General features: G+C 34.2%; 1 protein-coding gene across 26 annotated transcripts in view; it reads left to right on the forward strand.

Annotated features, from left to right (window-relative positions):
* The window catches only part of LOC127966071 (calcium/calmodulin-dependent protein kinase type II subunit beta), a 63,383-nt gene that overhangs the window by 20,991 nt on the left and 28,415 nt on the right, over positions 1-13,977 (forward strand). For 21 of the 26 annotated variants that reach the window (XM_052566910.1, XM_052566911.1, XM_052566919.1 and 18 more), the window contains exons 6-12: positions 3,902-3,974; positions 7,839-7,941; positions 8,120-8,203; positions 9,767-9,861; positions 9,945-10,067; positions 10,339-10,422; positions 10,528-10,570. In XM_052566910.1, coding sequence (XP_052422870.1) covers positions 3,902-3,974; positions 7,839-7,941; positions 8,120-8,203; positions 9,767-9,861; positions 9,945-10,067; positions 10,339-10,422; positions 10,528-10,570 — 605 coding nt within the window. The remainder of the gene's footprint in view (positions 1-3,901; positions 3,975-7,838; positions 7,942-8,119; positions 8,204-9,766; positions 9,862-9,944; positions 10,068-10,338; positions 10,423-10,527; positions 10,571-13,977) is intronic. The other 5 variants (XM_052566905.1, XM_052566912.1, XM_052566908.1 and 2 more) reach the window with 1 other exon arrangement.

A 13,977-nucleotide genomic window follows, 5' to 3' on the forward strand; every position in this document is an offset into this window, starting at 1 on the left:
GCTGATTTGTGTTAAATATGCTTAAATGTTAACAGATCCTAGTAATTGTCAAATCATACTAGAAACTAGCTAAATCATGTTAGCAAAATGTAAATTCACGTTAGCATAGTGCTACTACATTTTAGGAGTGTGCTAATTCATATTAACAGAATGTTGGAATCATATTGGCAACATGTTAAGATGTTAGCAATGTGTTGAATCATGCTAAGAACATGCTAATGCTTGTTAGCAACATATATATATATATATATATATATATATATATATATATATATATATATATATATATATATATATATATTACATTTAAAAATTAAATTTATGCATTTAGCAGACGTTTTTATCCAAAGCGACTTACAGTGCATTCAGGCTATCAATTTTTACATATCGTGTGTTCCCGGGGAATCGAACCCCCAACCTTGCGCTTGCTTGTTTGCTAGCGCAGTGCTCTACCAGTTGAGCTACAGGAACACTATGTGTATATCTATATATGTATGTGTGTGTATATATGTATATATGTGTGTGTGTGTAGATTAGGGATGGGACACGATTTTCGAATATTTGATTAGTCGATTTAGTGACTGATTATTTATTAGGCTGTGCGATTATTTTCTAAGGATGTGAACCGTGCCCGAGTGCGTCTTACCCCCAAAGTCCAGTTCGGTTGACTGTGATCGCTCCATGCCGTGCTCTGGCGCGGTTCGTTGAAAGAGGTGGACCAGTGGAGGTTCAGTTCAATTAGGGTGCGGTGCACATGCAAGCATGGAACTTCTTATACTGCAGCATGATTACGTGAACATTTCTGAGCGGCAAACGCAATAGATTTATAAAGAAATATGTTGTGAGAGGGTCACCACGTCCCAAATGACTAAAAAAAATAAACCACAAAGTTAACTAAACGATCCACTGTGCTGAGCGAGAAACTTCCTGTTTGCCACTTATTAAGTTGTGATTACGAGCTGCATTAAAATGATTTGTTATTTGTTAAAGGAATACAATTTAATATTGCACTGGTTTGATAATCATAAAATTTTTTTAAACCATTAAAAAATTTGACTGTTATGTTGATTTTTCTGAAGTAAATAAGGTTATGTGACTATTCACAAGCTTTTAATTGAGGTATAAATGCTTGGAAATAATATGTAATGTTTTAATCGCAATAAGCTTTGGGCTTTGTTACTTCTTATTATAACAAAGCCTCAGGCTTCTGTTAATTTTAATATAAAATACAAACAATAAAATATTTTTACGCTCTTTAATCTGTAGTGACATATTTGCCTCCTTTCATGCGGCATATGAATCAATTATATTTTCCTGTTTAATATTTGCAGCACGTAAATAATAACTAATACATATTTGAGTGCATGTTGGGGGAAAAAACAGAATAATTAAAAAAAAAATGAATGTCTCGTGAAATAAATAAATTCGAGTTAAAGTCATCAGTAAGCCTATTGCTGTTTTCCAGTTTAAATGTGAAGAATGACAGGTGCCAGATCCTTTTTTTTAATACATTTTTTGGCAGAGTATACAGGTGTATTATATTCAATTTTAATTCGTGCAGTGTAACATGATTTCATTGTCATAATTTTGACTTAATTCCTAAAATATTATGAGGCTAATCTTTTTTTTTTTTTTTTTGAGAAGGATTAACTGACAGTGTCTTGCACTGGCCACTTTGTAGGCTATTTAAAAAAAACTAAAAAAACTTGAATTTAAAAAAACATAAAATGTTCCAATCATATTTCTGAATTAAATTCATAAAGAATCGAAATGAAATATGACCACTTTGTGGGTCGGACTTGGGCAGAGAAATCTGATTTGCCCCGGGCTGGGCCGTGTAAGGTTCTATATTAGTTCCCTCGTTTCAATTAAAAGCTCCCCCTCGGTTTGGCGGGCCCATATAAGTACTACCTAAATTTTTTCATGGGAGGTAGCAAAATCGAACACTACTAATCGAATAATACCCAGCGATTATCGATTATTACTTTTGCTTGAAATGCACATCCCTAATGTAGATGCCTCATTAGCGACTGTTTCTATGAGCTGCAATAAGTAAGCAATCCGCCATTTTTGGAACGGTTTCCAAACCCAGCGCAAATTGACTATGTGCGTAAAAGATTTTTTTTTAAAAAAGATCTTAGCGATGTGTGAAATCATGCTAGCAACTTGTTAAATCATCATAGCAAAATGTTAAAACAAGTTAGCGACTTGCCAAAACATGCTATTCGCCATTAACGAATCATGTTAAAACAAGTTGGTAACAATTTATGAGAGAAACTTTTTCAAAGTATTTGTAAACTTTCAGAACCTGGCTTTGTCAAGCCAACATCACAGATTGTCTTCACTCAGTTTTTTCAGTCAGAAAAACAGTTAGATTTGTAAATCTGCCTATTTTTATGTAAGTAAAAACATATTTAATAGTGTTTAGTTTTTAATGATGTCCATATTAGTGGTCGACCGATATATCGCCAAGGCCAATATATCGGCCAGTATTTGCCATTTTTCAAATATCGGCATTAGCCGATAAGTTTTTTCTGTTTGGCCGATGCGTTCAAGGCAGGACTTTTATTTTGATGGCGTGCCTGAGAAAGGCACCATTTTAATCCATTGTCAAATTATTTCAAATTTCTTAAATATTAATAACAATAATTAAAGAAATTATATCGGTTTTATATTGGCTATCGGCCCCCTGCTTTCCAAGATATCGGCATTGGCTGTCAAAAAATACATATCGGTTGACCACTAGTCCAGATCTAGTATTATTCTGAAAAGTGTTTGTAGACCTTCAGTTTAGCTCCCAAAACAAGGTAGTTGAAGAGTCCTAGTGTGGAAGAAATAGACAACAGCTTTGTATGTTCCAGTTTTACAGCATTTACACACACACACACTAGTTTCCTCTCAGTAAATCATCAGCACACGCCTACACAGACTGACTCACGCTGTCCACCTCCCTCTCCTCACACACCGGTACATTTCCTCCAGCCTATCTCACCTCACAACTGCCAAAAAAAACACACTCCAGTCCGCCGCAGCCTTTCCAGGGCCTCTCTTCTTTCTCGTCTCGGGCTCAGTCTTTCTCTTTCACCTTCTCTGTCTCTCCTGATGCTCGCTCTCGTCGTGGGAGGTGAGATCGTCTCACCCTTCAGAGCAGTTTTTAAGTGTGTAGTGTTAGCTAGAGCTTCCTGTGTCAGTGAAACAGGGTTTCGGTATGCAGGAAAACCATCATGTCTGCTGTTTCAAAAGACGTTGATGCACATGAACACTTTTGCAGACTGAAAAAAGTTAATAGCATCAAGGAGGAGCCTTTATTGAAGCCATTATTGTGTCTTTCTTTACCTGTAAAGGGTCTCTGTTTTGGGGGACGGTGGTTTTCTCAAGTTTCAAGTTCCAAGTTTCTTTTATCTTATTTTTAATGTGTTTGAATGCTTACCCTTTAGTTTTCTTTGCAGGTAAAATAAATCCAAGGGTGAATCTCATGAAATATGTCAGTCATATTTTACTCTCAAATAAAAAGAAAGAATTAGTCTAACTTTGACCACTTGATTACGATGAAAAATTTGGGATAAAATATGCCAAAATATTTTTTATCATGAAAATATTGTCAAAGAATTAATAATTTCTTAAATAAACAAGTTAATTATTTTTCCCTTTTGTTTTAGGTTTAGGGGTTACATTTGACAATGTGGACATTATGTAGGGAGATTCATTTTTGTAGATAAACCTCTTTGCCAAACTTTTATGAAAATTTCCAAGACACCAATCTTTGACATTAATTTATGGGGAAGAAGTCCTGTTATATTATTAGTAGCTCCCTGTAATCTGCCTGCATTTTCTGCCTGTGCCTGTGCACGAGAGAATGGCATTACTCAGACTAACATGCGCCCCTGGTGTTTGCATGCAGTCACTGCATCCAGCAGATCCTGGAGGCGGTGCTTCATTGCCATCAAATGGGTGTGGTGCACAGAGATCTCAAGGTGAGTGACAGGTGGTTCGTTCATTTGTGTATTGTGCATGCTTTTGTGTAAACATACGCTATATGTGATGTGCGATTATGTTGAGATGATTAATATTCATTAGGGGGTGTTGTAAAGAGATAGGCCACCCAAAACTGAAAATTGTGTCATTTACTCATGCTCATGTTGTTCAAACCTGTATGGATTTCTTTCTTCTGCTGAACACGGTGAAGAGATGTTGTGAAGAATGTGGGTTGTGTTGTACCCATTGACAGGCTTCCATGGAAGTCAACGGGGAGTAGCAACTGTTTGGTTATTTGCATTCTTCAAAATTTCATCTTTTCTTAAGCAACTCATACAACATGAGGGTGAAGAAATTATGTCCGAATTAAATTTTTTGGTTGAACTGTCTCTTTAATACTCGCTTTCTGATTTGGCATGACATTTTGTGTGCATGGATGTCTACGTATGGCATAAAACTTAAAATCGTGCTATTATTTCAGATTACATTTTTTTTTTATTGTTGATTTTATGTCTATTTCTATGTGATTTGTTTGAAGCCACACAGGTTGATTCTGGACTAGAATGGAATCACTTTCACCAATATAATTCAATATAATCAGGAAATACATTAAATAGGGTCAGTTTTGATGTTGCTTCATTTTCCAATCCTGCTTCACATTAAGAAGTCGCATTTTATATTTGAAAGAATCAGGTAATGCAAATCTCATTCTGGATGCGTTTCCAGCATCGTTTTCCTTGGATGCAGCTCAAGGTCACTGAACATTTCGCACCATCCTACGGATTCTCAATCAGAGCGCTTTTCAAACCACGAGCCCGAAACGTCAATATGCCATCTGAGCTCCGCGAATAGCTCCAGCAGATGGCAACGGCAACTCAGCGTCAGAACACAGACACCGTTCGTCTCTTTTCAGAGCGGCATCTGTAGGGCGATGAGGATGATAGGAAGAAAGAGATCAGAGATTGAGACTGAATAAGTTTCCCATGATTCTTTGCTCCTCTGGACCCAATATCCCACCTGGCTCAACTTTCACCAGAGCAGAGGGAAGAAAACCTACTTAATAACTGCAGACTACTTAAAAACAGTGATGCATATTTTTCAGGATTTTTTAATGAATAAAAGTAAAAAAAAAAACAAAAAAAAAAACAGCATTTATTTGAAATTTTTTGTAACATAAGGGTCTTTTCTGTTAATTCTGATCAGTTCAATGCATTCTTGCTTAATAAAAGAGCTTTAATTTATTTAAAAAAAAAAAAAAAAATCCATGTCAATATTTTTTTCTTATCAACATGAAATCAAAATAAACTCTAGTGTCTGTCTTGATATCTATGGTTGAATGTTGTCAGTTGTTGTGGGTAAATATCTGTTTCCCGGAATTCTGTATCAGACATCAGTGAAATCGCTACTTATGTTACATATTTATGGTACTTCTGCTATAACGACAAAGCTACTTGTTAGAAGTAGCTTACTACTTTTATTTACAAATGTATTGATTATTTTTGCATAATGTTATTTTATTAAAATTGGGAAATTTTTAAAGTTAAAATAATAAAATTCTGTAATTATGAAAGTTTCAAGAGCCGAGTGCTGTTCACACTGTGCTGTCATTTGTGATTACAAGATATGGTTAATTTTAATGTAACTTCTCATCAAATTTTACATGATAAAGGTCTTGACATGACTATATTAAAATTTCCATGATTTTATATGTTTCCAAATCTTTTCCAAGTCTAAAAATTGCATTTTTAAAACAACCCTCCTATATACAGGTTTTTCAAGATCATGGGAGCCCTGGTTCTTTAAAAATACAAGTAAAATTGTAATTGTTGGGAACAAATTAAATTGAGTATATATATATTTTTTAAATTATTGTAAAGTGTGTTGAGTTCTCCTAGTAGGTCCTAACCAGTTTTATTATTAAATAAAGTAAAAGTAAAACTATTATAACACTTTTGTTAATTAAAATAAAACTGAAATATAATAAAATATAAATATTAGATATATATATAAAAAAAAGTTTTCTCATTTTCATTTTGTTAAAGCAAAAAAATATTACTAACTGGCAGTGGCAATAAATAACAACCAGAACTGAATTAAACTAAAACTAATGGCTGAAATAAAAATAAACGTAATAGTAATATTATTGGTAATAATAGTAATAATAGCATAAAAAATGTAAAAACACATGACATTGACTAGGGATGTTGCGGTGACGGATTTTTTCCACCGGTTAATCGACGTGTAAAAAAAATGGTAATCCCGGTGTCACCGGGGTTGCGTGTCGGGGATTTCGGGTGGCCGAAAATGCGGTTGTGCAGACGTGCACATGTCTCAATTTACTTTCACTTTAATTAGATTAGATTAGATTAGATTCAACTTTATTGTCACTGCACATGTAGGTACAAGGCAACGAAATGCAGTTAGCATCTAACCAGAAGTGCAATAAGCAGTAAGTGTGCAATAAGCAGTAAGTAAGCAGTAATTAGCGGCAACTCAGTAGCATTTGTTTGAATTAATCATGGGTTAATTAATTTTATTCTTAATAAAAATACACACAACAATAAGACACTCGCTTGTATTACACACATCTTTATTGCAAAATGAATAATAACAACACACCATGCAAAAACTAAACAAAAGCACTTATGAAACACCTTTAAAGTGCATTTATTAACAAAACAAACCACTGTATCAAATAGTATCAAACAAAAAATTATATATAAAAAAAATTCACTATTTGTTAAATAAAGTGCCAGCCTTTTTCAGCAAAAAAAAAAAATACCGCACAACCATCGAATATGAAACGAACGAACATCAAAAACTTCGTTAAACTTTGCACAAATGCACCACTTATCGAAGGCTGTGTTTGTGTGTCAGGCATTTGTGGTCGATTTTTTTTGCCGCTGGACCCATCTTGGCCGCTTCATTTTTGTGGTGTGCTTGAAGATGTGCGTGTAAATTCGAAGCGTTACCTCCGGATGCTTGCCACTTTCATCAGGCAAAGTTTACAGGTTGCCTCGTTAACGTTTTCAGGTTCCCTGTTGGCATTTGGTTTGAATCCAAAATATTTCCAAATAGGTGCTTTTGCATTTCGCTTTGAAAGCAGATCTTCAGCCATCCTTTGCCAGTTAGCTCGCCTCACTCTCCTCAAATGATAAATGAAATCGGACACCTGCTGCTTTACTGCGGCGCTCCTTCCTCTTATGCTAAATTACGAAGGCACGTAGTCACTAACTGAATTAAGTGCTTTATTGCTATAGGCTTAAACTTCAACACGATGGGGACTGTGCCGGTGGTCAAGTGCTATGACCGGTAGTTGGTTTAAACACTGTGTATCACCGGTAACACCGACTATCACAACAAGCCTAACATTGACCAAATTTAACCAAAATTATAATGAAAAAATATTACAAAAAATTATAATGGTGTATAAATAATACTAAAATAATACTGGTTCCAGCTACCAGATTGAGAACTAATGGCTTCATTGCATAATTTTTCATCTGTATTTTGTTTGTTAGATGTTTTCTTGACAAGTGAATACCTGCAGTGCTAATCATTGCCATTTTATTTTAGAGAATCAACCATTGGTCCATTTGGATGTTAAAAAGTCTTAGATATCAAACTCACATGCGATTTATAAATGTAAAGCAGTAGAGCATCACAGGAAATGTTCTTCAAGCTAACTCTACCGGTGACAGAACACGTGCCCAGCACAGCGTATATTTTGGGAGTTGATTCTGTTTGTATGCTGTATCTGTTGTGCAGCTGTGGTTGTATGTTATGTGTTCGATGTTAAAAGGTGACATGTATCAGATTTTGGTTCGGCAGTAATATGAGTGTGCCCCTCATCTCCCCCCCAGCCGGAGAACCTGCTCTTGGCCAGTAAATGCAAGAATGCCGCTGTCAAGCTGGCCGACTTTGGCCTGGCCATTGAAGTGCAAGGGGACCAGCAGGCCTGGTTTGGTACGTGGTCAGTTTGAACTCTCCCAAAGCAAAAATCCCCAACTGTTTTGCCTTATTTGTTGAGCTTTGCTATTTCCAAGCACATAATCTGGCACCCAAATGGTTTTCTCCAACATTCAATGTTGGAAAGAGCCTGGATGTTGCATTTTCAGATGTGTATTTTTGCTTTTGCATACAGGGTTCGCTGGAACCCCGGGTTACCTTTCCCCCGAAGTGTTACGAAAGGAGGCTTATGGGAAACCTGTGGACATTTGGGCATGTGGTGAGTCACACATTCCCTCCCGACAGAGTTCTTTGCATCTATTTCTATCTTCTTTCTCGTTCGCTCACTCGCACATATTCAGACACATCAGCTCTCAGATGTGGAGGGCTCTTCTCTGGCAGGTGTTGTCAAGAGGCTGTTGCCAAGCGCCGCTTTCACCGTCGTGTTTCACGTTCCATTTCTCTTGAGTATCGATAGTTGAGCGGTTTAATTACTTTGCAGACCAGGTGGTGGGTTGGTGGTTTTTTGGTCTGGGGTTGGGAATTCTGATTCATTTCAAGTGGTTTATTAGGTTTGTTTGTATATCAGTGAACCAGTTCATGGATTTATAGGAATGCAACACTCAAAGAGAGAGCAATTAATTTTAACTGTTTATCACCATGCCACGTGATGTTTAGCAACATTTTTGAACCCATCTGGCAGGTTTAGTCTCCAAACAAATTTCTGACTTAAAGTCAAATGATTCACAAATGCTGAGTTATCACAAAGAACCAGTTCAAAAAAAGTTTTGTTTCTGAATGTTTCATTATTTCTCAATGGAATTAAACAATTAAATTTTTTATACATTTATAGTGTTTCATTTTTTATATATATATATATATAATATTGTTTTGTATATTTTATAATTTAATTTATTTAATATAATTTCCACATATAACTATTGACACTGCTGTTCAAAAGTTTGGTATGAATAAAAAAATTTTTGTTTGTTTTTAAAGTTTCTTATGCTCATCAAGGCTCAATTTATTTGATTCAAAATACAGAAAAAGCAGTAATATTGCACATTATGATTAAAATTTTAAAGAATGGTTTTCTATTTTAATATAATTTAAAATGTTACATATCTGTAATTCAAAGCGCTGAATTTTCAGAATTATTACTGCAGTCTTCAGTGTCACCTGATCTTTCAGAAAGCTTTCAGAAAAAAAATATATATTTTTTTCTTTGTGACTATAATGTTTTTTTTCTGGACAATGATTTTTTTTTTTTTTTTTTTTTTTTTTTTTACAAGTGCTTTAAGCAATTACATTTAAACATTTATTAATATATTTCTATAATTTGTATGCTATTTATTATAATAATGTTGTATTATTTTTATGAATTATAAATTGTGGAAATTGGATAAGTTTCCGTTTTGATAACGTTGGGTGTTTACGTTTATATTTTTTATATAACATAATTTTTTGTTTGTGTTTATATATATGTATATGTTCCTTTATGGAATTTATATGTGTATTTATTATTACATTTAGGGTTATTTTAGGTGTGCCTAAATGTCTGCATTAGAACTTTTTGAATTGTGAGTACACAAAGAATGCCATAGAATCCATTAGAAGTGAAATATCCAGAACAGGGTTCCTCGAATCTTGTCCTGTAGGTCCAATGTGCTGCAGAGTTTAGCTCCAACCTTGATCAAACTCACCTCCCTGTGATTTTCTATTTATCCTGAAGACATTGATTAGCATGCTCAGGTGTGTTTGATTAGGGTTAGAGCTAAACTCTGCAGGAAAGTGGATCTCCTGGGCCAGATTTGAGGATCCCTGATCAAGAATGTGATTTCAGGAGTCATCCTGTATATTCTGCTGGTGGGATATCCTCCGTTTTGGGATGAAGACCAGCACAAACTCTACCAACAGATCAAAGCTGGGGCTTATGACGTGAGTCCCCTTGTGATTTCACGCATATAGTACAACTGCTACAACAGTCAATACATACCCATGAGTTCCCATGTTTCCTGTAGTTCCCCTCGCCAGAGTGGGACACGGTCACCCCTGAAGCCAAAAACCTCATCAATCAGATGTTGACCATCAATCCAGCCAAGAGAATCACGGCCCAGGAGGCTCTGAAACACCCGTGGGTCTGCGTGAGTATTGACCAGCACAAAATACCAGAATACATAAACTATTGTCAAAATAAATGGACGTTTGTGACCCATATTACTTCTAAGATGATATATTTCATGAGAAAACAAAATGTTCATGATATGAAATGTGGCAGGACTTTCCTTTAATAAAGACCATTAACCATAAGTCAAAAAAGTAGTTTTAGTTTCATATTGACTTTAAGACTCAAAACTAGATGCAAAACAGCACTTAAAATTTGAATCAATAATCCAATTGCTCTGTTTCCTGCAGCAACGCTCCACTGTGGCGTCCATGATGCACAGACAGGAAACAGTCGAGTGTCTGAAGAAGTTCAACGCAAGAAGGAAACTCAAGGTCTGCTGATGTCTCTTTTAAAAGTCATTAGCTGGAAGCATTTCATCTGTATATGTATGAAAGCCACCGCTTGATGCTCTGTAAACATCTCTTTCTCACGTATAGGGAGCAATATTGACCACCATGCTGGTGTCGCGCAATTTCTCTGGTAAGTTCATATCAAACCTGATGCATAGATATTGTGCAGACATTGTACAATCATTCGAACAACCCTAAAATATTTGACCTTTCTGAGTAGACAAATCATTACATGAATCAATATTCTAAAAGAATCAACAAGAACTCTTAACGGTGATATTTTTGTATTATTTATGTACAATTAAGTATTCATATTTTGAATTAGCATTTATTTTTTTATTTTCAGTTTGAATTTTTATTTAGTTTGTTTTAGGAATTTTTGTGTTTTTGCCGTTTTTATTAATTTTTCTTATTTTTATTTAGCTTTAATGTATTTTTATTTCAGTTGTTGTGTTAGAAATTTTTAGATTTAAACTTTTTTAGAGCTTCTTTTATTTTAGTTATTTGCCAAGGCATTTATCACTTTTATTTAAAGTTTAAGAATTTTTTGTCTAAAATAAAATATTCAGCTTGATTTACTTTATTATATATATATATATATATATATATATATATATATATATATATATATATAGTTTCGGAAGCACGTTTCTGCCACTGGAAAAAAAATAGAATTGCAATTGCAAGTTTATATCAAGCAATTATGAGAAAAAAAGTCCAAATTGTGATTATAAAAAGTCGGTATTAACTTTTTACATTTTTTATTCAGTGGCGGAAACAGGCTTCCATACAACACTGAATCAAAGTTCACCCAAAAAATTTTTTTTACAATTTGCTCACCATCATATTCTACCAAACCAGTATGGTTATTTTAGTCTATGCAACTTTTGAAGCCAAATGATAGCTTTATGTGAATATAAAAGCTCTTTTCCTAACACAAGCTGTCATATGGATTCAAAAGACTTTGAATATAGTGCACAAGTCACAAATTGCTGTTATAGTGCTTTTATTGTATTGTTATTGGACAGATGGTCACCATTCACTTTTGTCAAAAAGAACAGCATTAACATTCTGCCTAACATCCAAGAAAATCATACTGTTTGAAACAACATGAGACTGAGCAAATGATGACGAGTTGTCGATTTTGGGTGAACTATCTCTTTAAATGATCTCAAAGCTAAATATTCATGCTATTAATAAATCCTGCGTTATGCTTTGAAGCACCAGGCAAGAAATCCCACAACTAAGGGAGCGATACTCTGTTTCTAATCCAACTATTCGATTTCGCAAGCAGCTGGACGTTCAGAGTCGGGCCGTGTCCTGACAGATTGGTTCAGAGACGAGTGGTTCTGTAGCAAGCGCAACAGATAGATCACATAACATGTGATTTATTTCTGCTGTAATGAAGCATCTGCTCTCTCACATCCCGACACACACTCACACACGCTGTCACTCGCTCGCACTTCAACAGCAGGCTGGTGGGCGGAAGCAACAGTGTTCCTGTTTGAGGAGCGTTTTAGATGCTCTCCCTCTCTCTCTTTCGTCAGCCGTCCTCTCTCTGCTCTCATTACTGTAATTACCTCGTCCCGCGGGTGACTCAGTGGTAGAGGAGGCGTGGGAGTGTCCGAGCGTCACTCCACGCACTTGCCCTCGTATGTCATTCCCTTGTTCTTTATTCAGCCTCTGTTCACTCTCTCTCTCTCTCTTTTTTTAAAAAGGGATGTATAATTTTATTCCTTTTGAAGTTCTATGATAATTTAATCAAGATTTCTTGTACCTTAAATGACAATTTTTCGTGACTATTTAATTCCCTCTTCAACAATGACCCATCCAAGTTGAAGAATAGATATTGACGTATAAACATAATTTCTTGATATAAAAATGTATACATTTTATTTAAATGTACTTATTTAGTTCATTTTATAAGGGCACTTAATGGGGTGTTTGGATAGAGAGAGAAAAATATATCCAAAAAAGACACTTCAGCTATTTGTCTTGGTTATTTAATGATAGAAAATATTTAACATAGAAATTGGCTATGTTTAAAATAAATATATGTATATGTGGATTGCCTTTTTAAATGTAAATATTTGTTAGATATTTGTTTATATCCATTTATACTTTTTTATTATTTTTATATTAAATTTTTTATATAAGATATATTTTTCTAATATATATATATATATATATATATATATATATATATATAAGAGAAAAAAAAATTGTATGTATGTATGTATGTATGTATATATATATATATATATATATATATATATATATATATATATATATATATATATATATATATATATACACATATATTTTTTTTTTCTCTTATATATAGAAAAATATATGTATATATGTATGTATACATATTTATATATATATATATATATATATATATATATATATATATATATATACATATATATATATACATATATGTACGATTTAAATGTGTATATATATATATATATATATATTTCAAATATATTATGTACTTAATGTTATATACTTTTATATACTTAAAATATAAAAGTGATTATATTATATTTTCTGTTATGCAAATGCCAACTTCTATTATAAAGGCAGTTATAGTCAACAAATATTACATGCTACTATTTTTCTATTATTTTTTTACACTAAAATGCCATTTTGAACTGTTTTGTTCATATAAATATCAATTTATTAAATTACTCTGGTGTTATTTAGTAACCGCTCTGATGAATGCAACTTGTTAGACTGATCCAAACTCCAAAAAAAAAGTTTTTCTTGACTGAATCATAAAAAAAAAAAAATTTGTTCATGAAGGGGAGTATATTGTATGTTTGTTTGAATCGAGTAAATGTTGGTTTGTTATTTGCTACTGACATTAGGAAATTCAAACAAGTAACTTCATGTTTTCTATACAATATAGCCTCTTTAATGTCTTACGAGAGTTTTTTTTTTTTATATTTGTCTTCTCTGTCATTCTATCACTTTTTCTCTCCAAAACTCCAACCCCCAAATAAATGCTTTATTCTGTTTTGCCGTAGCATAGATTGGCGCTGACGAAAGTGACACGTTCCCCGCTGATAGGAGAAAGAGGCTCCCCGTGGAGCGCTTGACAAGAAAATGAGCCTTTTCTTTATTCCAGAGTGACGGTGGAAACCTTATTATATGATTACACCACCTACTGTAATGGACTCTCAAGATCCCTCTCTGGTTGCAGACAGCGGCTTGTGTTTCCAGCTAACTCTCTCCATGCTAACAGACTGCTCTATCCTTTGGTTTCTCTCTCAGTGTCTACAGCAGTGGTTCTCAACTGGTGGGCCGTGGCCTAAAATTGAGTCTAATGTAAAAGGCCGTATGTCTGTTTTGGTGTAAATTCACCTGTCACTTTGTAGATGTTAAAATGAATCAACATGGACAGGTGGCACATCACCTAATCTGAGTTTCAGAGTTTGTTTAGAGTTGACAAAAATAAGCAAATCCAACCTGGTTTAGTTTTGAGTTTATGATTATGATTAACTCTAGAGCTTGTGCACCTGTAAGTGT

Source organism: Carassius gibelio, chromosome B10, assembly GCF_023724105.1.
Source record: "Carassius gibelio isolate Cgi1373 ecotype wild population from Czech Republic chromosome B10, carGib1.2-hapl.c, whole genome shotgun sequence".
Lineage (NCBI taxonomy): Eukaryota > Metazoa > Chordata > Actinopteri > Cypriniformes > Cyprinidae > Carassius > Carassius gibelio.